Below are 26,620 nucleotides of genomic sequence, written 5' to 3'. Positions count from 1 at the left end.
ACTGCTAGCTGCTAGTAGAACTGAAAAGAAATCTGTAATCATATAATCGAGTACTGTCCTATTCACTTAAAGAGACTGAGTCTCAAGTAATAATCACACGAAGAGATAAAGGTTTGTTTTTATTAACATAAGATGGTTCTTCCAGTTGCACCTTTCCCTGCACACCTCATGCTTGCTCTAATCTCCACTTAAGGTGGATGACTGTCCTGGCAATAAAAATCTTTGTTCTTGTTGGAAGAACAGGAAGCATGAACTAAGTCATCAAAGGACGGGGAAAGTGTGAAGTCAGGTGTCTATTGTTCATGCTTTGGAGAGCAGCCTGATAAGCAACCACTTGAACTTCTGGAATGATTAAGCTGCTTCCCCAATACAGTAATTTACGGCCTGCATTGTGAATATGATAAAGAAGTTGAGGGATCAGAAGGGCATGAGGAGAAATTATTAAAAAAAAAAAAGTATTAAGGATAGATCGTCCATGGTTTCTTAAGGCATAGAGTATTTATCACAAGATATAAACTTTAAATTAGTTTCTAAGAAAAGAAGTGTCCTCAGTTTATTAGTACGGTGTGTATGTGTCTAGAAACAACAGTATGATAAATATAACGATGTAGCCATGGGCTTGCTTTCTAAGAGAGGTAAAAATCAGCTGCAAATGAAAGGAGATTGAGGGAATCACTTTTAAAAGGAATAAAAGAGCTAGACGATCAGGTCCATCTTCTAATTTAGGAAAAGATATAGGATAAATTATCTGACTTGTTAGCAGCTCACATTGTTATGACTGTTCTAAAGTTAGTCATAAGTGGACAAGCTCTTAGTAATTTCAGGCTATGCGTTTTGCTAATACTCCTTGTTTGGTGGTACTATGAGTGTCTATTCTGTCAATTAAACATTGACACCAGTGACAACAACATGCACTTTTGCAAATTAATCTCCCAATTAAACATTTGATATCACACTTTATTCCTGACTCCATTTGGAAAACAAAAACAAAACAAAACAAAAAAACCAGGCTTCTAAATTGAGGAAATTGCAAGTTTGGTTTCAGTGTTTTTATCTATTGATAACTGAATGAAGTCAGTTTACTCTTTATTGGTAGTGAGACAATATTATTTATCTACTGCACCCAAAGAATGAATTCAATTTTTTTATATTCCAAATTTTGGAGGAGGGTGACATAATTCACAATTATCCAGGATAATATAATAATATGTGTAAAAAAATTTTATAGTAGCAGTCATGTCAGTTCAAGTGTACAGGAGACTTAAAATCTGGGTCAAAAACGTGTAAAGTTAAACCATGCCTCTTTTGTAAACCACTGTGGGGACTTGGATAATTCAAGGAATCTTCACAAAGCCAAATTTCTTTCTCTAAGAGAATGAAAATATCTATTGAGTAAAATACTAAAAATATTCAGTATATATTAAAATTTTTACTTTTTCCTCTACTCTTCTTTCCCTGCCCCAACTAATCTAATGGGTATACTGTCGATTTGGAATCACCAGTGTTTTGATAAATATATGGATTAGGCTTTCCAGAGCATGTACAGGAAAAAGAGTGTGTGGGGGGAGAAAATGCTAAAAATCAAGGTATTATTTTGTATTCTGGTCTTCGCCAATTTTTAATCCTTATACTTTAGTTGTGGGTGAATTCTTAAAATGAGAGGAAGAAAAATGAAACCAGGAGAAAAGCAAGAACTTTGTTTCTGCATGAATATGCAAATACTAAACTCTGGAGAAAAAAAATTTCTGCCATTGATGAAATTATAGTTGGATGATTCATCACGGAAAGGTAGTTAACTTCCAATATTTCAAAAATGAAGGTAAGTGCCTTTGTTACTGAAATATAGTAAAATCTTTTATCACAATTTATATTTTCCCCCAAATTTTCACTCTTCCTCTATCTTATTAAACTCTTGCCAAACACTTGAGAATTTCCCACAAATTACACAATTTACACCCCACTTCTGTGGGTAATTTCCATATTTTCTAGTGTCTCTTTCCTTCCTCAGCTGCAGAGGTGAGTTAAGTCAAAGGCTTAGAAAAAGAAAGCCATCCTCTAAGTAGTCCAGTAGGAATGAGTATATCTTCAGCAGAAATAAAATGGTCAAACCCAAGGAGAAGAAAATGGGAGGGCCCCAGCCCCTGATTTCAACTCCATGAGACACTGTTCATTTCTATTTTAATAGTAAAAGTGGTGGGTAAATGCTAGTCAGACTGAAATAGTCTGGAGCATCTTTGGAATGCATTTACTGGAGTGAAACCCCACTCTCTCAGGGCCGCCCTCCCTATGCACGCTGCTTCCAGGTTCCCTCAAACCCCACTTTTGAAGAGAGAGAGGAAAGCTTTAGGAAGAAGTGCAAATTATTTGTGAAGATTGTTCTGGCAGCAGAATGGGTACTTTCTTTCATTTTATATTCTCCCTTATTTGCAACATTTTACTCTAATCTCCAGGAAGGAATAAAAGATGACTTAATTGTATTAAGACAACATATACTTTCCTCTTTTTATAGACTTTTGTCTTAAAGAAGGAAATGTGTGTGTGTGTGTGTGTGTGTGTTCGTATGTATAGAAATATACAGACATACTTATATACATATGAATATATACACACACTTCCTTTAGTTTTTGATCTGTTAGTTCACGTAAAACATCAACAAAATATAATGTTCTATGCCATAAGGTGGTAAAAAATGTGATTTCTATGTGCACATTCCAAAGCATCATATTACAGTTCTTTATAAAGCATACTAGGTTATGTCTACACGACCTAGGCAAAGTGAACATATAGAAGCCACTTAATGAATTTGAGTCACCTCTACTTACAAAACAGAATTTTCCCTTGCTTCCAACATCTAACACATACAGGTTGGCCCCCAATTGGGCACTAATGCTCTATGTAGTTGGGGGTTATGTTTACCAAAATCTGGAAAGGTACAGCTTGTTTTCTGGAGAAATCTCAATACACTCTTGGGTTTGCCTATAATTTTTATATTAATAATGGTACAAGCAATTGCTTCTAAAATTCTGTGCAGCTTTGGAGTTTTTAGGTTACTTAGGTCATAAAAAGTCCCATGGATGCTATTCTTTGACTGTGGAAAAGTAGCACCTCTTCCGATTATTTCTTCCGTGAGGTATTCTCGAAATGCAAGACTTCCTGAGTATTTAGGTAGAAAGAGTATTCATGCTCAAATACAAGACCTCCTTATGGAAGTTTGCCTGAGCATGCACAAGATGGAACAAATTCAGAAAGCTTCTGTCATCTTCGTCACGGTCTCCTGTACGCCACACACAGGAGTGGACAGTAGAGAAAAGAAAATGACAGTTAATTTTTTAAATAAATGATTTATTTGGAATAAGATGTTCCAATTTCCCCTAATAATAGGTAACAGAGGACTAGTCAGTGATCTTTACTAAGTCAAGGAACTGTATAAGGGCACTGAATAAGGAGTCAGAAGAAAAGGATGCTGCTCTATGCTTTACTGCCTCTAACTCTATGACCTTGGGCAAGTCAAGTACTTTCTCTAAGCCTTAGTTTCTCATCTGTAAAATAGGGTTGATTATCATGTTGGCTACTTAATAGAACTATATAATCATATGTGCTGAAACTAAACAATATAGGGCATTATTATGATGATTAGGGTGGTTGGGAAGTGAGCAAGTGAATGTTTTGCTGTGCAAAACTGGAACTAGCTCCTTTCAGAAGAGACTCCTCAACTTTAGGTTTTCCATTAAAATCCATGCAAGATTTTAAAAAAGTAGCAAAACCAAAAGCTAAATATATCTTGTGGAAAAATAAACAAAAAATGCTTCTTCTATTCTTGGTTTACAAATGAAAGTCTACATGGAATTCGCTGTTTCAAGTGGAGACTAGAATGCATTGTAGTCACACCTGTGCACCGTCTACAAGCACACTCACTCACCGGACATGATCGACTGGAGCATTTCCATTATAACACACGCGAATGCATTCGCCACACTCTGCAGGAAGTTATTTCTTTCCACGGGAGTGCTAAAGACTTTACAGACTTTTTGCATCATTTTAACTGCCCAATCCATGCAGTATAATTCTTTCTCACAAACCTGATTTCGATATAAAAAGAGTAATGGTAAAGCTTCATGTGAAGAAAACACTGGAATTTAAAAATGGTATTGACAATGATGGTTTATGACTTTACAGAATTTATTACACATGACATCATATTGAGTTTGTAAGTGGGAAATGCTCCTACATCTAACTTTCCTTTCCTTTCAAATGGTACAATTTTAGTGGAAAAAAGTGTGATGTAAATAAAAGCTTTGTCCAAGATTATCACAGCATATTATTCATTATGGTAAGAACTAATATTACAAATAATTGTTAAACATATCAAAAATAAAACTTCTGCTCACTCATTCATGCAGTTATTATTTATTGAGCAGATGCTAAGAGCTGGAGATACAATGGCTAAGCCATAAAGACAGGGCCTCTATTTTCCAGGAATCTAGTAAGGGCGACAAACAGGCAATTTTAATAGGCAAGAGAACTATGATCTTATTAGTTCTCCACCTTGAGAGTTGTACAGAATATCCATTACTTAAAAGATAAAATATTTAGGGGGCACTTAGGTGGCTCAGACAGTTTGGCAACTCTTTGGCTTGGGTCACAGATCCCAGGTTCCTTGGTTGGAGCCCTATGTCTGGCCTCTCTGTTTGGCAGGGAATCTGCTTCTCCCTCTCCCTCTGCCTCTCCTCCTGCTCATGCTCTCTCTCTTCTCTCTCTTGCTCACTCTGTCTCACAAATAAATAAATGAGATCTTTTAAAAATAAAGGATAGAAATATTTATTTATTTATTTATTTTTAATATTTTATTTATTTGACAGACAGAAATCACAAGCAGGCAGAAAGGCAGGCAGAGAGAGAGAGAGAGGAGGAAGCAGGCCCCCCGCTGAGCAGGGAGCCCGATGTGGGACTTGATCCCAAGACCCCGAGATCATGACCCAAGCTGAAGGCAGAGGCTTTAACCCACTGAGCCACCCAGGCACCCCAAGGATAAAAATATTTAAAGATTACATGTTAATAGTTAAAGCTGGCCAAAAGGAAAAAGGTGTATTTACTAACATTCTAAATGGTCAATTTAATTCATATAGCCAAATAATATACAGTATGAAAACAAACCATATATATAAATAAATAAACCACATATAGTAGTACAACATTTAGTTATAATGTAAACTTAACAGGAAAGGTTTGCTGACTATGTATTATGTGTATGGCACTGTTCCAGGCACTATGAAACAAATAAGTCACCTAGTCCTGAATGTCAAAGAGCTCTCGGTCTCTTCTGGGAAACCATTTACCCCACACATAAAATGTTCTAAGAACACTAGTAGTCGGGGCGCCTGGTGGCTCAGTGGGTTAAAGCCTCTGCCTTCAGCGTAGGTCATGATCCCAGGATCCTGGGATCCAGTCTTGCATCCAGCTCTCTGCTCAGCAGGGAGCCTGCTTCCTCCTCTCTCTTTCTGCCTGCCTCTCTGCCTGCTTGTGATCTGTCAAATAAATAAATAAAATCTTAAAAAAAAACCCACTAGTAGTAATTGAGTAGTAATTGAAGATGAAGATAAGACAAAACTGAGGCCACTTAGAGAAAATGAATGATCAGCACTGAGATGTTTATTAGAGGTTTTCTAGGAGTGTCAATAAAGGTGACTTGCTATAGTGCTGCCAAAGTAACCTCCAAACACTTAAAACTTACCATGGCTCTCAACTTCCTAAAACTTTTCAGCAGCTCCCTATTAGAGGATATGTTTAAGACCCGCAGAATGATTGGCACAGCCTTCCTTACCTAGCCTCTCCCTTCTTACTGCCCTTCCTCACCGCCTCCTCCTCTGCACATTTTACTCCTGAAATAATACTGAGCGGCTTATGGTCCTGCAAATACATGCAGTTCCATCTCTCTCCCTCTCTCTCTCTCTCAGAGGCAATCTGCTTAATTACTAAAATAAATATTTACACTGTGAATGTAGTTAATTTGATAGCTTTCTTCAGTTTCACATTTAAGAAAAGCCACAGAAGTTTTATTCATGTTTTAAGCTGTTGCTTTGGTAAAGATTCTTGTATCTACTTCATAAGAAATGCATTACATCACTCATTCCTCACAACAGTCACCTGGAAGACTATTCTAGTGCTTCTGAAGCACTGGCTGGGGTGGCATCTGTAACGGTAGGCAAATCAGTGAGATTTCTATGTAATGTATGCAGGTACATGTTAGAATAATTTGCACACACCCACCCACCCCTCATCTCCCAGCAAACTAAACTCCTCCCATTCATTTTCCAAAATCTATTTCTGGGGCGCCTGGGTGGCTCAGTGGGTTAAGAGCCTCTGCCTTTGGCTCGGGTCATGATCTTAGAGTCCTGGGATTGAGCCCCGCATCGGGTTCTCTGCTCAGCAGGGAGCCTGCTTCCCTTCCTCTCTCTCAGCCTGCCTCTCTGCCTACTTGTGATCTCTCTCTGTCAAATAAATAAATAAAAATCTTTAAAAAAAAATCTATTTCTGCTGGGGCTGGGTAAGCCTTGTCTGTGCTATATTCACCCAGTATTGGCTCCCCTCTGCTACGTCTGTTTGTATCTTTTTAATACACATATATTTGTACTTATCACACTGAATTTATTTATATATACCTTGAGAGATCTCAAAAGACCTTAAGGAGGGTGCCTGGGTGGCTCAGGGGGTTAAAGCCTCTGCCTTCGGTTCAGGTCATGATCCCAGGTCAGGCTCTCTGCTCAGCAGGGAGCCTACTTCCTCCCCTCTCTCTCTCTCTCTGCCTGCTTCTCTCTGCCTACTTGTGATCTCTGTCTGTCAAATAAATAAATAAAATCTTAAAAAAAAAAAAAAAAGACCTTAAGCAGCTTTTGGTTGGAGATTTGTTCCATTAATTTCCATACTCTTGGAATCTCACACGGTGTTAGGCCCACAGTAAAATATTCAATGTGTTTAAATGAATGAATATTAAATATATCTAATGTTTGTTTGTTTGTTTGTTTTTGAGAGAGAGAGAGCAGCATGGAGGACAAGGCAGAGGGAGAAGGAAAGAGAAAATCTTAAGCAGGCTCCACATCCAGTGTGAACCCTAACGCTGGGTTGGATCTCATGATCCTGAGATCCTGGCATGAGCCAAAATCAAGTGTTGGATACTCAACAGGCTGAGACACCCAGGGGGCCCCCTTTAATGTTTTTTTTTTTTCTTTTTAAAAAGATTTTATTTATTTGACACAGAGAGAGTGAGAGCACAAGCAGGGAGACAGAGGGAGAGAGAGAAGCAGACTCCCTGCTGAGGAGGGAGCCCAATGCAGGGCTTGATCCCAGGACCCCAGGATCACGACCTGAGCTGAAGGCAGCTGCTTAACCGACTGAGCCACTTAAGCACCCCTGCTGCTTTATTTTGAAAAACATTTTAACTATACAAAAGTAGAGATAGTAGCATAGTGAACCCCCAATATCCATTCCCTAGCTTCAGCAATTACCAATCTGTCTCCTCTCTACTACCATTTACTTTCACATCCTCTCCTGCTCCCCAATGATTATTTTGAAGCAAATCATAAAAGCTGTTTTTAAATGGAATCTTTAAAAAAGAATATAACTCAACAGAGCTGTATAATGAAAATATGGACATTAAGTGGGGTGAGATTAATATAAGGAATGATTCCAAATATGATATTACATTATATATATTTTTAAAAATTTAAATATACATAAAATAGATGTTTAAGGGTGCCTGGGTGGCTCAATTGGTTGAGCGGCTGCCTTTAGCTCAGGTCATGATCTCAGAGTCCCGGGATCAAGTCCCAAGCCCCCATAGGGCTCCCAGCTCTATGGGGAGTCCGCTTCTCACTCTGACGTTCTCCCCTCTCATGCTTTCTCTCTCATTCTCTCTCTCACATAAATAAATAAAATCTTAAAAAAAAAAAGATGCTTAAGTACTTATTCTTTCAAAATGTTCTGAACATATTTCAGTTCCTTCAGGGAAGCTCCCTGGTAAGTCAACTATAATGTTAAACAACTTGCTAGAGAAAAGCTTGTTTTTTACTTACCAAAGCCAAAAAGACTATCAGCTTTGCCAGTTCAATGGCCCGTCCATTCACAGCTTTACTCGCCATGAAAGTGAAACAGATGTTGTTTCCACTTAGGATTAGGAGACGTGCATTATTCTCTAGGAGCCACTCACGGGGAACCACTTTTATTAGAGGAAGAACAGTTATTTAGTAAGAAATTACATAATAGCTCTAGTAAACATCATTAAATACATGCAATATTATATTACCTTTTTGGAAATACAACTAGAGCCAAGGGAAAAGCACAGAAAAAAAATGCTATAGTTTTGCATTTACTGCATTCAACCAGAAACAGAGATTATTGCCAAGTTATAGTGGCTTTTACAAATGTCCTAGCAATATAGTCAAAGCATTTCTCCCACACACAGATCAAAAGGCAAGGTGATCTAATTCTATGTAAGCAAAGAAAACTTATAACCTTTAGAATCTAAAGGATTCTGCAGTAATAGAAAAAACTGTTTTCCTTTTGAGCCAATAGGAGAGGGCTCTCTTCTTACACAACCTAGGAGATTGTGAGAATTTGGAACTTGCAAAATGGGAATAACTGAGCTGATTAAATTATGAAAATTTCAAATAATAATAAATATATATTTATTGGCAATTGGAGAAAAGGAAATTGATTATATGTATTCTCTTCAAACATATACCAAACTCTTCAAATATTTTAGAACATTTATTGATTTCAAATAGGCAATTCATTTGTTACCTGTAGGATTATCCTTACAATTTTATAATTGTATTCTAAGAATACATTTCTACTACTCTGTGTGGTAAATATGTACGTTTACCTGATAGTTCATCTACAAGACTGATAACATCATCTGCTGTCCACTCTTTGGTGCCTGTGTCATACAGTAATTTAATAGCATCAGCCAAACCTTTCAGGCTGGATTCATCTGTAGGTCCTTCTATCATTTTCTGCCAAACCACCTGTCCTGGATAATTGAAACAAAAACTAGGCTATGACAGAATAGTTGGCTTTGTGATAAAGATTCATGGATTGCTTAAAAAGGAAATTGGATGGCATTACAGAATCCCATTGCTTATATATGCTACTTTCACAATGAAAAGTCAATTCTGACAACAGTATAAGTGTGAACGTCTCTGATTGATGTGACGAAGTTTAGCAACAATTGCTACATGAAGTAAAGAAAAGGTAGTTTCACCAAGAAAATAGTGCTTCTAGTTCAAAGATAATGCTACTCCTATAAAAAAAATTATAATGGGACGCCTGGGTGGCTCAGTAGGTTAAGTGTCTGCCTTCGGCTCAGGTCATGATCAGGCTCTTTGCTCAGTGGGGAGTCTGCTTCTCCCTCTCCCATTTCCCCTGCTTGTGCCTTCTCTCTCTCTGTCAAATAAATAAATAAAATCTTCAAAAAAATTATAATAAACAATTAATGTAATCTTATTAAAATCAAATGAAATCTGATATCCTTCAAAAAGAGAGCATGCTGTATTTGAGTGTCTTCCAAACATTAAATATATCAAAACACAGTAATCCAGTCAATTTTTGAATCTTTACCTATGAGCAATTCTCCTTGTGAATTACACATAAAATTTAATCCCAGATTGGCTTCCTGCTGCTACTTTAAACTGGTTAACTCCTGATATAGGTAATGTGAACCAAAGAACTGCATGCTAATTTTAACATTAATCTAAGCCAAACTTAATTAAAAAGGCAAAAAAATGTGCATAATCATATTATGTACCCCAAATTAGACAGAATGTCAATTTAACTTCTACTGTGTTTTACAGATAGTATTATTCCCTTCCAGCAGCAACATAATCTTGAGGTAAGGTAATGTTTAGAAATGAAAAGTAGTGATTTTTAGGTACACCAGAGATGACAGGAATATATTTGGTAATGGCATGTAGTCTTGAAGCTTAAGCTATGCATAAGCTAATGTAGTATATATCTATGAAATCATGAAACACATTTTAATCATCAGGAATGAGGAAACTAAGGAGGTATAAAAAGATATGCTTCCTAAAGTAGAAGTAATTAACATTTTTGAAACATACATCCCTAAAAAAATGGATGCTCACCATCTTGAGGAGATACTGGTCCGAAGATGATATATAATAATCTTGCCTGATTCACCATTGGCCATGGTTTTAATATACGTGTCAACCAAAAAGCAGAATCACTCCGATGTATCCAATGATCAAGCAGGACGTTCCTACAGAACAGTCTTATCCTTAACTCCAGTTTTCGGGCACTTCCTATGAAGACAAAAAAAATTGTAAACCATTCTTCCTAGAAAGGCTGAAGTGCATATTGGATATGCACACAGTGGATATGGTCAGTGATAGACATCTGTAATATACTTTGTACTGAAGTGTTACTTCATTTTCTTTTGTAAAATTTTAGATTATTAAGGGACTATTTTTTAAACAATTTTATTGAGATAAACTTTATATATCATACAATTCAGTGGTTTTAGTATATTCACAGATATATACAGCCAGCACCAAGTCAATTTTATAACATTTTTATCACGTCAAAAAGAAATCCCATTCTTTTTATTATTTTTTTAAGGTTTTATTTATTTATTTGACACAGAGAGAGACAGCCGAAATAGGGAATACAAGTGGGGGAAGTGGAAGAGGGATAAGGAGGCTCCCTGCTGAGCTAGGAGCCCAACACAGGACTCATTCCCAGGACCCTGGGATCAGAACCTGAGCCAAAGGCAGACACTTAATGACTGAACCACCCAGGCACCCTAGAAGTCCCATTCTTTTAGCTCGCACCCCCATCCCTCCATTCTTTACTACCCCTGGACTTAAGTAATATTGGTCGCTTAATCTATCCTCTGTCTCTAAAGATTTCCTTTTCCTGGACTTCATAGGAGTGAAATCATGTAGTATGTGGTCTTTTGTGACTGGCTTCTTTCCTTTAGTACGTTTTCAAGCATCCATGTTATGGAATCTATCAGTACCTCCTTCATTTTTATGGCCAAATAATATTTCATTGTATAGATATATCTCATTTTGTTTATCCATTCACCTGCTGAAGGACATTTGGGTTGTATCCCAAATGTTGTATCCAAAGGTCTATTACAAAAAATGGCTATTACAAACAATGCTGCTATTAACACTGGTGTACCAGTTTCTGTGTGGAAATATGTTTTTCATTTCTCTTGTGGATATACCTAAGAGTGGAATTTCTGGGTCATATAGTAACTCTAAGTTTAGTCATTTGAGGAACTGCCAGACTGCTTTCCAAAACTGCGGCACCATCTTATATCTGGACAAGCATATTCTTGTCTTACCAACACTTATTATATGACTTTTTGATTCTAGCTGTTCTAGTGGGTATGAAGTAGCATCTTGGGTTTGTCTTTTTAAACAGACTTATCAAAATATATGTGATTTACATGCCAAGAAATTCACTCATTTAAAGTGTATAATTCAGGGGCAACTGCATGGCTCAGTAATTAAGCATCTGCCTTCTGCTCAGGTCATGATCCCAGGGTCCTGGGATTGAGCCCTGCATCAGGCTCCCTGCTCCATGGGAAGCCTGCTTCTCCCTCTCCCACTTCCCCTAATTCTGTTCCCTCTCTCCCTGTCAATTAAATAAATAAATAAAATATTTTAAAAAATAAAGTGTATAATTCAATAGTTTACAATCTATAATAATATTGAGGTGCCTGGCTGACTCAGTCGGAAAAGCATGAGACTCTTGAAGTTGAAGTTGTGGGCTCATGCCCCATGTTAGATGTAGAGATTACTTAAATAACTAAACTTAAAAAAATCTATTATATTGGGGTGCCTGGGTGGCTCAGTGGGTTAAAGCTTCTGCCTTTGGATCAAATCCTGCCTTTGGATTCCAGGGTCCTGCTACTGAGCCCCGCATCGCATCAGGCTCTCTGCTCAGCAGGGAGCCTGCTTCCCCATCTCTCTCTCTGCCTGCTCTCTGCCTACTTGTGATCTCTGTCTGTCAAACAAACAAACAAAATCTTTAAAAAAAAACCTATTATATTATTAATTTTTAAAATTGTGGTAAAATATAAATTTATTTATACATATATAAATATATATAACACAGTTTGCCATCCTAACCATTTTAAAATGCTACAATACAGTAGCATCACTTACATTCAATTTGCAGTTCAACCACAAGTGTTTATTTCCAAAACTCTTTATTACCTCAAATAGAGGTTATTAAGTTAGTAAGCAATAACTCTCCATTTCCCTTTGCCCCCAGTTCCTGATAACCTCAAATCTGCTTTCTGTTTTTATGAATTTGCCTGTTTGAGATACCTCAGTTACGTGGAAACACAATATTTGTCCTTTCGTGTCTGACTTATTTCACTTAGCATGTTTTCCAAGTTCATCCATCTTAGCATGCTTTAAAACTTCATTACTTTTATGGCAGAAAAATATTCCATTGTATGAAGAGCCAACGTTTGTTTATCCCTCCCTCTGTTTATGAACACCTGGGTTGTTCCCACTTTTTGGCTATTGCGAATAACACTGTGGTGAACACTGGCATATGAGTATCCTTCCAAGTCCCAGCTCTCAATTCCCTTAGGAACACCTAGGAGTGAAATTGCTTGGCCATATGATAATTCTGTTTAGCTTTTTGAGAAATGGTCAAGTTTTTTTCCATAGTTGTGGCACCATTTTACACTTTTATACCATTTATGTTCTACTTACTTGTAGATAAGACAAGAGTAAATGGAAAATCTATTGATAAAAGGCCATACGAAATAAGTACCCCTTGATGTATTAAGCCAGGTAACACAGCAACAGGAAAGGCTTTACAGAGGAAGTCTGGAAAACTGGGTCTTAAAAGATGAAGAGAGATGGTATTTTAGGGAAAAAAAAAGAGAGAGAGAGAGAGAATGAACAAAAGATATGAGGTAGAAATGTGTAAGAGATATGTAAGAGTGAGGGAAGAGGTAAAGACTATTCTATGTCAAGCAGATACAGAGAATAGTGGGGAATAAATTTGAAAAAATAGACTGGGATGAGAATGTAAAAGCCAGTATAAACAGTTTGGACTTTATTTTGATGACATTGGGGAGCCAATAAAAGTTTTTCGTCCAGGGAGAGATATGATAAAGTAATTTTGTTATTGTTTCATTAGACTCGAATCCGCCTTTTTGATCCATAATTTGTTTCATAATAAAATATCTCAAGCCAGGGCGCCGGGGTGGCTCAGTGGGCTAAAGCCTCTGCCTTCAGCTTGGGTCATGATCCCAGGGTCCTGGAATCAAGCCCTGCATCCGGCTCTCTGTTCAGCAGGGAGCCTGCTTCCTGTCTCTCTGTCTGCCTCCCTGCCTACTTGTGATCGCTCTCTCTGTCAAATAAATAAATAAAATCTTTAAAAAAAAAAAAAGGAAATATTTCAAGCCATCAGAAAAGCAGAGATTCCATAACAAATACTGGATACCGGTCACTTAGCTTTGTCAAGGTTTAACTTTTTCCTATATTTGCTTCAGATTTTTAAAAAATAAGTAAAACATAGGTATGGTTACAGCTTCTTATATATCACTCCTGATCCTCTTCCCCTTCATCCTTAGAAGTAATCACCACCTTGAATTTGGATATTGACCCTCTTGTACAAGTCAGGGTTCTCCAGAAAAAATAGAATAAACAGGATGTATATATATATACATATACACATACACACACACACACACATATATATATGTATATATATACATGGAGAAGAATTGATTTTGAGGAATTAGCTCACAAGATTATGGAGGTCTGGAAATCCAAAATCTGCAGGGTACGCTGGCAGACTAGAGACCAGAGAAGAGTTTCAGTTCAAATCCAAAGGCAGTCTGCTTGGTAGAATTTTTTCTTGCTTGGGAGGTCAGTCTTTTTCTACTAAGGCCTTCAAGTGATTGATGAGACCTACCCTTATTATGGAGGGTAATCTGCTTTACTTAAAGTCTACTGATTTAAATGTTAATCTCATCTAAGAAATAACTTCAGAGAAACATCTAGAATAATGTTTGACCAAATATCTGAGTGCTGGGTATTGACCCAGCCAAGCTGACATACAAACTTAACATCACATCTCCTAACTATATTCTTATATTTAATACAGGTATATTACCATAAAGAATATATAGAATTATTTTACATGTTTTTAATTTGTATATAAATAGTAACATGTTCAAAATATCCTTTGGTTATCTTTCTCTCAACTTACATTTTGAGATTAATCCATATTAATACATGTGGCTTTAGTTCATACATATTAACTACAATGGTTTTAACTGTATGGATATTTTTTTTTCAAGGTTTTATTTTTTATTTGGCAGAGACAGAGATCACAAGGAGGCAGAGTGTCAGGCAAAGAGAGAGAGAGAGAGAGAGAGAGGAGGAAGCAGGCTCCCCGCTGAGCAGAGGGCCTGATGTGGAGCTCGATCCCAGGACCCTGGGATCATGACCCGAGCCAAAGGCAGAGACTTTAACCCACTGAGCCACCCAGGCACCCCAACTGTATGGATACTTAATTCATTTTTCCATTCTCCTGATGAGGGGTATTTGGATTGTTTGCAGTTTTTCATGCTTACATGCTGTAATGCTCATTCTTACACAGGTCTCCTTATGCACACTGTAGGAGTATCTCAGCGTGAAACTGCTAGATTGTAGGAGTCCATAATTTTAAAACTATGAAATATCCCATATACATAAAGGTTTAAAGAATACTATAATGAACAACTTTGTATCGTCCATCCAGTCTTAATTAATAAAATATTATTCATACAGCTGAGCCCTCTGAATACTTCTTTCTCTAATCACATGCCTCACAATCTAATTCAGTGTTTATCTTCTCCTTACATTTCTTTGTCCTTTTACTACATATGGATGTCATGATTTTCTTTTTTTTTTTTTTTAAGATTTTATTTATTTATTTGACAGACAGAGATCACAATTAGGCAGAGAGGCAGGCAGAGAGAGAGAGAGGGAGAGGCAGGCAGAGAGAGAGAGAGGGAAGCGGGCTCCCTGCTGAGCAGAGAGCCCGATGCGGGACTTGATCCCAGGACCCTGAGATCATGACCCGAGCCGAAGGCAGCAGCTTAACCCACTGAGCCACCCAGGTGCCCTGTCATGATTTTCTTTTAAACATACTTTCGAACTCTTGCTATTTTTTTTCTATTTTAGTATCTGTATAATATTAGCTGTGAATTGTAGTTTTTTTTTTTTTTTTTTACCTGGTTTGCTGCAGACAACGGTCTGCATCTTGCGGGAGAGATTAGTCAGCTCACATAAGAAGTTATACACACGATGGCACTCGAGTCCATCCCAACCTGCCGTTAAGGTCTGAGAATAATAAAATGAAGGAAATATTACAGATGTCCTGACCACCAAATCAAAATATAAGTCACCACTAGCTTATGAGCATGATCAAGGTGATGTGCAATTTTTATCCACTATGAAAAATTCAAATTAATAAGAAAATATACATAAACAAATCCTAGAAATGCCCCCAAACCCAGTTTCTTTTTGGTTGTCAAGGGAGTATCCTTTCAGACCACTTTCAAGTGGTGCTGAATCCTGAACCCTGACAGTATGGGCAAAGTAACAAAGACCAAAATCCTAGAGCACAACATTAGATACGTGGCACAGCCATACCGTGGTTTAGTTTTCAACAGAATCCCTTTGACTTCCTCTAGTTATCATTTATGATACTGCTTACAAATGAGAATGATCTCATCTTAATGTGACAATTATGAGCAATTACTAATAACATTCTGATGCGAGTGAGCAAAAATTTTTTATTACGACAAAGTTTAATATTTATCTTTGACCCAACCAGAATGTACAGTTAAGCATATATGAAAAGGAAATTCAAATGGCATGCTAATCTATAGTTAGATTTTGAAAAGGTTGATTAATCATATCAATTTTTCTTAAAATAGTTGATCTGGATTTTAATAGTTTACGAATTAATCACATTCCCTGTGCAAGCACGTAGAAGAAACTGCTAACAACAACAGTTACTTTTGTTGAAGGCAACTCAGTGGACCATGGACAGGCCCTGATGGTAGACTTCCTTTTCATTTTATACAGGTTTGCACCTTTTGAATTTTAAATAAATATATGTGTTTATATTACCTGTCCTTCCTCCCCCCAAAGCAAAAACATATCTTAAAGAGAGATGGTAGGAGGGCCTACGCTACTGGAATCTGGGCACGCAGATGGTGGCTGGCAGGCTGGCGTATAGAGCAAAATTGTAAACTTTGCAAGGTATTTTTTTTTTTAAGATTTTATTTATTTATTTGACAGAGAGAGAGAGATCACAAGTAGGCAGTGAGGCAGGCAGAGAGAGAGGAGGAAGAGGCTCTCCATGGAGCAGAGAGCCTAATGTGCGGCTCAATCCCAGGAGCCCAAGATCAGGACCTGAACTGAAGGCAGAGGCTTAACCCACTGAGCCACCCAGGCACCCCTGTAAGGTTAAGTTTTAAATAAGTTATTGCAGTTGATCCTTGAGAAAGGCAGGGGTGAGTGCCTGAGTGGCTCATTCATTAAGCATCTGCCTTTAGCTCAGGTTATGATCCCAGGCTCCTGGGATCACATCCCACATCAGGCTCTCTGCTCTTTGGGAAGCCTACTTCTCCCTGTCTCACCCCCACTGCTTATGTTCCCTCTCTCTATCTCTCTCTGTCAAATAAATAAAATCTTAAAAAAAAAAGAAAAGAAAAAGACAGGGATTGGGGCACTTACACCGCCCCCCAGGCAATTTTGCTTACCTAAAACTTAACTATTAATAATAGCCTGTTGCTGACTGCAAGCCTTTCCAATAATGTAGTCAATTGACATATATTTTGTATGTTATATGTATTGTCTACTGTATTCTTACAATAAAGTAAGAGAAAAGAAAATGTTATTAAGAAAATCATAAAGAAAGAAAATCATAAGGAAGAGGTAATACACTTATAGCACCGTACTGTATTTATTGAAAAAAATCTGTGTATAAGTGAACCTGGACAGTTCAAACCCATGTTCTTCAAAGGTAAACTATACATTTAAACTGCTTAAAACAATATAATAGATTAATAATATACCATTAATATTGAATAACATAAATAATAGTACTAATCTTCTTTGTTTATAATAAAAGATTAGTCAAAAACTTTAAAAAAACCAGGTAGTTGATTTCTTTTTTTATCAGCTTGAGATCTAATTGACATATAACATTGTGTAAGTTAAATTATATAATGTCATGATTTTACAATTGTACATACTGCAAAATAATTACCACAGTAAGGTTAGTTAACACATCTACCATCTTCCAAAGCTTTAATTTTTTTTCTCTTCTAAAAATCACATCTTAAATAACTAGCAAAAAACTAAAAATTCATTACATACACACAAATGTGTGTGCACCTGCGCGTACCACCCCACAAGATTTCTAGTCTTTATAACTGGCTGGAAACTTCAAGTATATTGGTATTGAGCAAATAAATGTTTTGAGAAATTCAAGAAAAAAAATCGGAGGTGGCAAACACACTGTTAGATTAATACTTCCTCAAATCTTTATAATTTTATTTTGTTCTCTTTTAGATTATTATTATTTTTATTAACCTACTGAAATGTAGACTACATGCTTTACCTGTTAACACTTCAAAAAAACATGCCTTTTCCTCTTTCATTTAAAAAAAATGTACCTGTAAAAATATGCCATAACATGGTAATCCTAAACATTGGATAGGAACTGCACAGCCATTGAATTTAAAACAGGAAACCTATAAAGAGAACAACTATTAATTCCTCTTTTACAATGGAACTGTACAATGATTGGACATTCAAATATAAAGGAAATATGCAGGAATATTTTTCACTATTAATTGAAAATAATGAAAAGGCTAAATAACTAGCATTGTGTTACATAAGTAAGGTCAAAATAGAAGTATAAAACCGAGTGTCTTAAAGGAGTTCATAATTTATTTAGAAGAATAAAATAGACGCATGTGAAATTATTTTGATAATTCAGGTTAGAATATACATAGATGTGAAAATGACTAAATACACACTATATTAGACACTGTGAAAGTAAAAACGATAAATTTGGGAATGATCAAAACAGCTTCTGAAGCATGTGAAAAAAGCATTGTCTTAAAGTAGGATTCAAATATAAGGAATGAAAAAGATAGGAAAGATAGGTGAGGGAAAAAATAAGGATAACATTGTGCAGTGGTAGGAATGAAAAACTTTATGTGGAAAGAAAGATATGACATACTTAACTGGGCTCAGTGTAGTAGGGAGTAAGATTGCATTGTCAGGAAGAGCCCTAAATACCAGCTACAGACTTTGGACCTTATCTTGCTGAAATTAAGTAGCCACTGAAAGATTTTTAAGTAAGAAAATTAACTCAATGAAAGGGATTCTTTAGGAAGAATAACCTTGATTCAGCACACAGAATGTCTTGCAAAGTAAAGAAAGATAAGGCAGGAAGATTATCTGAGAAGCTGCTCTAATAATATAGACCTGAACTCAGTGCAAATACTGACATGAAAAAAAGCGAATGCATCAGAAACAGTTTGCATACTATTGAGTGTAGAACTGAACCATCAGTGTAGGATGTATGTTTGAGTTTGTATATTGAAAATCAACACTTATACAGAGATTATGCCCAAACACATGGATGCACATTCAAGTCATAAATTACCATAGAAGTTTTATTTTTTAAATGTTTTAAAGATTTATTTATTTTAGAGAGAGTTAAAGAGATAGTGTGCGCTTGTGTGCATGGGGAGGGGGTGCTAGGGGCAAAAGGAGAGGGAGACGGAGAGAGAAACTCAAGAAAATTCCCCATTGAGGCCTGAGCCTACTATGGGGCTCAATCCCACAACCCTGAGATCATGACCTGAGCTGAAACCAAGTGTCGGACGCTTAACCAACTAAGCCACCCAAGCACCCTCAGAAGTTCTGTTATTTTAATATTAAAAAAACTTTCCTGGGGCACCTGGGTGGCTCAGTAGCTTAAAACCTCTGCCTTTGGCTCGGGTCATGATCCCAGGGTCCTAGGATCAAGCCCCACATCGGGCTCTCTGCTCAGCTGGGAGCCTGCTTCCTCCTCTCTCTGCTTGCCTCTCTGCCTACTTGTGATCTCTATCTGTCAAATAAATAAAAATCTTGGGGCGCCTGGGTGGCTCAGTGGGTTAAAGCCTCTGCCTTCAGCTCAGGTCATGATCCCAGGGTCCTGTGATCCAGCCCCACATCGGGCTCTCTGCTCAGTGGAGAGCCTGCTTCCCCCTCTGTCTGTCTGCGTCTCTGCCTACTTGTGATTTCCCTCTCTGTCAAATAAATAAATAAAATCTTTAAAAAAAAATACTTTCCTTGTTTTCATACATTCATAAACAGTAAGAGTAAACATTCAGAAATTATTTCATTTTAATAAAAATCTAAATCACCACTTTAAAGGATTTAAGGATTCTCATGTAGGTTAAAAAATACTTTTATACTCTGATAACTCTAATAAACTTGAATGATATTCTTAATTATACATAAAAATTATTTTATGATAAGTAAAAGACTACTACATTTTGGTGTTTTATAATCTCTGGATACTTGGTATAGTATTAGACTATCATCAATCAGTTATTAGTATTAATTCACAAAATTCTACTAATTGAAGATGGATCTAAAATGGTCCATTCATAGCTTGTTAAAAAGCTATAACAAATAGCTTTATTAGAAATCAAGATTGTGAACCAGTTGAGAAGTGTGATCTTACTTCTGCCAGTATTTTGTGAATGTACTTTAGTCTTTCCCTTGTGGGCAGCAGCAACGTACATCTTTTAAACAGCAGACCTGAAAACATAAAGAGACACATGAAAAAAATGACAATGATACAATTAATGTAACAGTACCTGTAAAGCACAGCATACATTTCCTTGAAAGTCAAGTACAATAAATCACAGTGGACTGTGAGCTGATATTATTCTGAAGAGGAAGTTTGGGAGCAAGGGTACCAAACACTTAGAATATATGGTGTTTACCAAGTAACTGTGATGTCCACTAAGTGGTATAAAAATCTTATAAAAATGATGAAATTGATATTATAAGATAGATATAGAAAATATTTAGATTAAAAAAGATACAACAACAGACACAAAGATGCACTAGTGGAACTGTATCTTTATTCTACAGAAAACAGATTCCAATATTTCTTGAAATTAAAATGTTCACAAAGGAAAATGCTTTAAGAGTTGTTAATGTAAAACATGGAAAGAATGAGAAAAGCGATTTTGTATTCCTTTCTCCATATAAAAAAATTTTGAATCATAAGTACTTAAAATTTCAGAGGTTAGAAGTTATTTTCACTCACAGAAAGTATTCAGTTTGGATGAAATATCTATTCCTTCCTTCAAAGATATCCTTTTATGGGGCTTACATGTTAAGAATGTATAGAATTTTGTGTTCAGATATTTTAAAAAAGAAAAAAAAAACCCTTCAATTTCCCAGTGAGACATGTAACTTGAACTACAGTGACAGAAGTGTATGATCGGTTTCCTCTAACTTTATGTGTCTGTTTTCCTAAAATGGCAATCCATTGTTAACATTCCTATAAGGGCAATGCTACTAAAAATAAGATATATGATAGAAAAATAAATACCTGAATATCATGAATTTCTCTATTTTTATCTTCCTTGCATTTACTTTTTTTTTTTTAATGTATATGATAGCTACTTCAGATAATTCCATAGAATCTATGGGAATCCAATTTATTTTTAGAAGTTGCTATGTTTGGACAACACATGACCAGAATTGAGTTTGAAATATAAACCCTCTGTATTTTTGTACATAAAAAGACATTTTCAATGTTTGGTTTTTAAGCTGAGTTCTTTCCATTTCATGTTTTGGCATCCAGTCCCATGGCAGATCATAGCTGGGGAAGTGTAAGCTATAATTGTATGCTGGTTGCTTTTTCTAATGTAAAACTCCTATTTTTGAGGATTGCAATTTACCATAAAAACCAATACTGGCTGACTTATTTATTTTTTTAACACAGGTGCTCTGCTATACCCTTTAGAGACTAACTTAAAATTTCTTCCCACTAAAATAGAGTCAGATGTAATGTTCTTTTCACACTGGCCATCTGCTCTGTTTTATATGAAGAAGCAAATTAAAATTTATAATCTTCAGAGCACAGAATTCTGAAAATGTTATTTTAATGTCTGAAAACAAGAACGGATCAGATAGGAAAGGCAACAAGAGAAAACATAAGTACATCAAACATTTACCTAAATAATCAGTCATAAGCCAGGTGTCTGCACCAAAACTAAGTGGAAGTTTGAAATCATTATGTGAATAAAAATGTGTTTAAAAGCTGGCTATTGGGGTTCCTGGGTGGCTCAGTGGGTTAAAGCCTCTGCCTTTGGCTCAGGTCATGATCCCATGATCCCAAGATCCCAGCCCCACATCGGGCTCTCTGCTCAGCAGGGAGCCTGCTTCTTCCTCTCTCTCTCTGTGCCTGCCTCTCTGCCTACTTGTGGTCACTGTCTGTCAAATAAATAAATAAATAAATCTTAAAAAAAAAAGAAAAAAGAAAGAAACAGAGCTGGAATGCAGACTTAAGAAAAATAAATAAATAAATAAAAGCTGGCTGTTAAGATCAATACATATTTGTATTTTTCACTGAATTATCCATATAATTATCTTTTTTTATTATCCATATAATTATCTTAATGGTTGTTTGTTTCTTTAAGTGATTGAATCTTGGTTAGGGAGAAAAAAAATTCTTTCAGATCAAAACCATAAGATAAGCTCTTTTACTGTACCACTTATTCTACAACTAAGGATGTTTGAAAAAAGATATTTACGATGACAAGTAGCAAAAAGTCACTGCTATGTTCTGTTACAGGCTTTACTAAGTCCAACTACAAATACTGAAACACATAACACTGTAATCAGATTACATACCTTTCATTTAGTCTTATGAAACTAAATCTAATTAATAGTAATCTTATTAATTTATCAAATATACTTTTATGTATTTATATACACGTATATAGTCTTATTTTATTATCTTAAAGCTAGGCTTCCTTGTGCTACTAAAGGGTAATAATCATTTAACTTAACTAGTATGCCTTTATTTAAAAATTGAAAACATCACCTTAATTTTGGGCTTTATTGCCATGTTTTGGTTAATTATAAGGTAGTTTCATAATTAAACTGGTGCCACTAGTCAAGTCAAAATTAGAATTTTATTTGAGTACATCAATGAATGGGGTAAAAGACATAGATGATTTTAAATCAAGGGAATGGGGTGCCTGGGTGGCTCAGGTCATGATCTCAGCGTCCTAGGATCGAGTCCCGCATCGGGCTCGCTGCTCAGCAGGGAGCCTGCTTCCTCCTCTCTCTCTGCCTGCCTCTCTGCCTACTTGTGATCTCTCTCTATCAAATAAATAAATAAAATCTTTAAAAAAAATAAATCAAGGGAATGGATTATATGGAATTTCCTTTGATAAGACTAATTTATTATAGTGTAATGATTTATTAATAAATGTGTGGAGTACTTTTAAAAAATTGTTTCTGATAAGAGAATAAGTGATCTTCCACAATAATGTGTTTACATTTCTTTTCTATTTTAAGGACTGGATTATGATTGAAAGAGAAAAGAAGTTTAGAAAAAAATTCATTAGATACCCAGGAAGTATAGGAAGTACATCAATTTCACTGGAAAGTCACCTAAACAATAAGAAAAGGTGACACTATGCACATGAAACCACAAGGACTGATACTTTACACTAAAGCGCATTCTCTCATCTTTAAAGATAAGTATAAGGGACTATTATGGAAAAGTCTTCACACTGAAGAATTAAAGCATCATAGAAATAGGCACATTTTAAGAAATATCCCCCATTTCCCACAGGCCCTACGGAATTCTTTAATAAAATCCCCTTAATTAAGTGTAGTTCTTTACTTGTTACAATTCTCATTACATAAATTACCTAGAGATCTGTAATGTTCCAGTATGGCAGAGTCTTGTCTCTTGCTAGGCAGCTCAAGGTTATGAAAATCCTGTAGTAAAAGTCTTTTGCTTCCTGACGAGGTTGAAATATAATTAATAATGTGCTGGCTGACTGTTTTGGACACCATGCTTAGCATGCTGATATCCTTCACTACCAAAAGAAATACATATACATATATATATAAATAGCTTAATTACAAGAACATCATTATTAGTACAATCTATGAATTTATAAGTTAGCTCATCAATAATATACTAAATAATAAAATACATAAAAAAGTGAAGGAAAAGGGGAAATTTTTAAATTGTTTTAAATCTCCTGTTCAATGAGTTGGAAATACTTAGGGATGTAACAGTTAAGTTATAATTAGAGGCATACTTTAAAGAGTTTGAATGCCACACTTTCTTCATTATATCCCTTACCTAATAATGATGAAACCAGAAAACAAACATAATGTAAATACCATTAACATTCTAGCAGGGTCCAAGATGATACAGTAGTTCTTGCAGGGGAAAAAAAAAAATTCAAGCATCTATATAGCCTACTCATAGTTCCCAGACCTCACCTGATAAATATCTTAAGATTATTTGGAATATTTCCAATGGCAAGGCTTTAAAATTTCCAAGCGTTGATAAGGGCTGAGAATCTGAGCCAAGGGTGTTGGAAAAATAGCTGCTGGGTCGACGATTACTACGTCTATATTTCTGGTTGGGAATCAAAGTGAAACTGGTATTTATTTTAGATGCCATCCTTTTTCTTATGTAATGAATTTATCCTGGTTAGAAAAATAAAATACAAGAGACAAAGGAGAAAGGAAATTATAGCAACAAAGAGCTGTTTTTTAAAATGGAGAAACTGATACCTTGTTGGTAAATAGCTATCTATCTATTTACAAAACTTTTTTTTTAAGTGATTTCTACCCACATCGTGGGGCTCAAACTTAGGACCCCAAAATCAAGAGTCACATGCTCTACTGACTCAGTCAACCAGGAACCCCTCTATTAACAAAACTTTTAATATAATGTCTAATTAACAGAGCTCCCACCAATTAAGAGTGTATCTATTCATCTCAAATGATATGAAATGTTTAAAATTCTTTTCCCTCTTAGCCAAATATTCTAGAAAAAGAATTTTAGTAGAGTAAGAGACATGTATTTGGATGAGATATAGTCTAAGAAAATATGCAAAGTCTTTAAAAGATTTGACAGAAAAAACCCAATATAACAAATTCAAAACATTCAAGATCTGTCAATTAGTATGTTGCTTTTATAATCTTTACATTTAAAAAAAATCAAAATATCATTGTAGTTTCAAAATTTTGTAGTGAAGCTTTTCTATTTCTTTCAAACTGAGTATTGATATTTTCTTTGTTGGAAGCAGTAAAAATAGAGACAAGAAATAGAAATTCTAACTTTAGAACATTTAAAATTTATAAGTTCTAACAGATTAAGAAGATTGTATTACTACTACCAATTATGTGCTGTGCTGTATAACACAAATAAACAGCGAAATTAAAGTCCTGTAAAATTAAAAAGATTAGAATAAATGAACAATAATTTTCCTCCTAATTCCACTTTTGGTTACTTATAATTCTTAAGAAGGGCCTACACAACTTGATTTTGAAATGAACATTTCTTAGAACTTATTAAAATCACTGATAATTTACTTACACCAAAAAATAATTCTTAAAAAATATTCCTAATAGGTGACTTTGTGTCACTATTGCGCCAATTCAGAAGACATTGTTTTTTGTACATATACCCATACATGTACATAAAACTACAACTCTAAGCCTGTTTCTTTTTTTTTAAGCCTTTCTGTTTCTGAAGTAACAACTAAGACATTTCATCAAAGAGTTACAAATATATCTGACCCAAATGCATATTCTCCTTTTGTCACAAACTTGCTAAAATCACATTGTTACTTACTCATCTAAAAGGTTACATATCAACTTAAAATCAGTTATACTTTGAAAACATGGCCAAGAAATTTAGTTCTCAGTGAAAAACATATTGTGAACCTCCTTTAAAACCATAAAACCAGGGACTCCTGGGTGGCTCAGTTGGTTAAGCAGCTGCCTTCGGCTCAGGTCATGATCCCAGCGGCCTGGGATTGAGTCCCACATCAGGCTCCTTGCTTGGCGGGGAGCCTGCTTCTCCCTCTGCCTCTGCCTGCCACTCTGTCTGCCTGTGCTTGCTCTCACTTCTCTCTCTATGACAAATAAGTAAATAAATAAAACTTAAAAAAAAAAAAAACCATAAAACCATACCATAGCACTTTGCTTAAGCATTCCATGAGCACTTCAATTAAAAGCTATTTTAAAATAATCATTAAAATTACACAAGTAACATATTGCATTGTCAAAAAAAGTTTACAAAGTACAGCAAGACAAAAAGAAGGCACTTAAATTCACTTAGAAACTGGTTTATATCACTCCAGAATTATATATATCACAGCTATATATAGAATATATATATATATATTCTGACAAAAAAGATCACTGTTCATACTATTTTGTAATCCGCTTTTTTCAATGATAAGGAAACTATCTTATTCTATGCCAATGGATACTTCTGCAAGTATATATATTTTAAAGGCTGCATGTAAATAAATGGAAGAATGTTGATCCATGAGGTTGTTTTTAACTTTCACAGTAGGCACTTTAAAGTATTTTCATTGTAATAAAATTATCAATCCGGCCTAGATTTGTCCGGCCTGTGAAGAACATGTAAAGTGGAACTTAGACGGGGCCTTTGGGTTCTTCAGAGACTCACTGACCCCTCGGAGCCCCGGGGACTTCAGTGTCAACCACTAAGCGTATATATTTAAACCTCTGAGGATTAAAACTCAACGGGCCCCTTCTTTTAACACCGAAGTCTCCTCTTACAATTCCTTATTTTCCTCACTGGAGGAGAGCTGGACGACGTGGGGCGGGGGCATACAGGCTTTTCTGAAAATCCCGAAAGTGTAATCCCAAACTATTTCCGGTTTTCTCCCTCCTCCCCCAAGAGAATGAGAATCATTGACCAAAATAATAAAGTTTCCATGCCTCCGTTCCACCCCATTCGTTGTTGACTGGTAAAGGGTTTGGGGGCCTTCTTGGCTGAACTTCCCCCCCCCTTTCAGAGAAAACCGTCCAACAGCAATTCACCACAATTTCTATTTTGTTTCAACCTAAGAAAACCCTAGAAGAGACCCACTCCTGCTAGGGTATGGGCCCCAAACACCTCCAAAGAGCTAAACCGGGGACACCATAAAGCAGAAACTGGCCGATATACGAATCAAACCACATGGTGATGCATTTTTTTACCCCCTTCAGTCAAGGAAAAGATGAAACTATCTCAAGAAAGTACTGGGGGAAAAAAAGTCTCTTTTTACCACAGATTTTGACAGTTTTCCGCCTAAGGACTCACAGGCAAATGGGACTTAGCTGTTCTGCCCCACCATCCTCAAATTTCTTAATGTTTAAAAAAGAAAATTTCTCCTCAAGGTTTTCCCGCGGGGTTGAGGGCGGGTCCAGCTCCGGTCGGCTCCGGAGCTGCGTTCCCGCCTCCCAGGCGCCCCCGTGGCCTCAGGAATATTTTA

The 26,620-nt window shown here is 36.1% G+C and overlaps 1 protein-coding gene across 3 annotated transcripts; it reads right to left on the bottom strand.

The window, feature by feature from the left end:
- On the bottom strand, positions 1-26,620 carry FBXO47 (F-box protein 47). Of its 3 annotated transcripts, none has more exons than XM_004764684.3 (11): positions 26,414-26,620; positions 23,601-23,810; positions 23,015-23,185; positions 19,795-19,871; positions 17,726-17,803; positions 15,269-15,377; positions 10,137-10,313; positions 8,879-9,025; positions 8,070-8,212; positions 3,920-4,079; positions 1-3,274 (listed from the first exon to the last, which is right to left on the bottom strand). In XM_004764684.3, the coding sequence occupies exons 2-11, from the start codon at positions 23,782-23,784 to the stop codon at positions 3,162-3,164; spliced, it is 1,359 nt and encodes a 452-aa protein (XP_004764741.1). In that variant the 5' UTR covers positions 23,785-23,810; positions 26,414-26,620; the 3' UTR covers positions 1-3,161. The 3 variants fall into 3 exon arrangements, with proteins under 3 accessions (XP_004764741.1, XP_004764740.1, XP_044926161.1); XM_004764683.3 differs by having other exon boundaries at positions 26,449-26,620; XM_045070226.1 differs by lacking the exon at positions 8,879-9,025.

This window comes from Mustela putorius, unplaced genomic scaffold, assembly GCF_011764305.1.
Source record: "Mustela putorius furo isolate JIRA1106 unplaced genomic scaffold, ASM1176430v1.1 tig00003962_pilon_pilon_pilon, whole genome shotgun sequence".
Lineage (NCBI taxonomy): Eukaryota > Metazoa > Chordata > Mammalia > Carnivora > Mustelidae > Mustela > Mustela putorius.
Note: the sequence above shows the minus strand (reverse complement) of the source record. Positions and strands in the feature narration are given on the sequence as shown.

Excerpts from the sequence above, each read along its gene's own strand:
- FBXO47 (XM_004764684.3), bottom strand. The coding sequence starts at position 23,784 with ATGGCATCTAAAATAAATACCAGTTTCACTTTGATTCCCAACCAGAAA. Across the intron at positions 15,378-17,725 it reads GTTATGGCATATTTTTACAG|ACCTTAACGGCAGGTTGGGA; the intron begins GTACATTTTTTT and ends TATTATTCTCAG. Across the intron at positions 9,026-10,136 it reads ACCAGTATCTCCTCAAGATG|GACAGGTGGTTTGGCAGAAA; the intron begins GTGAGCATCCAT and ends TCAATTATCCAG.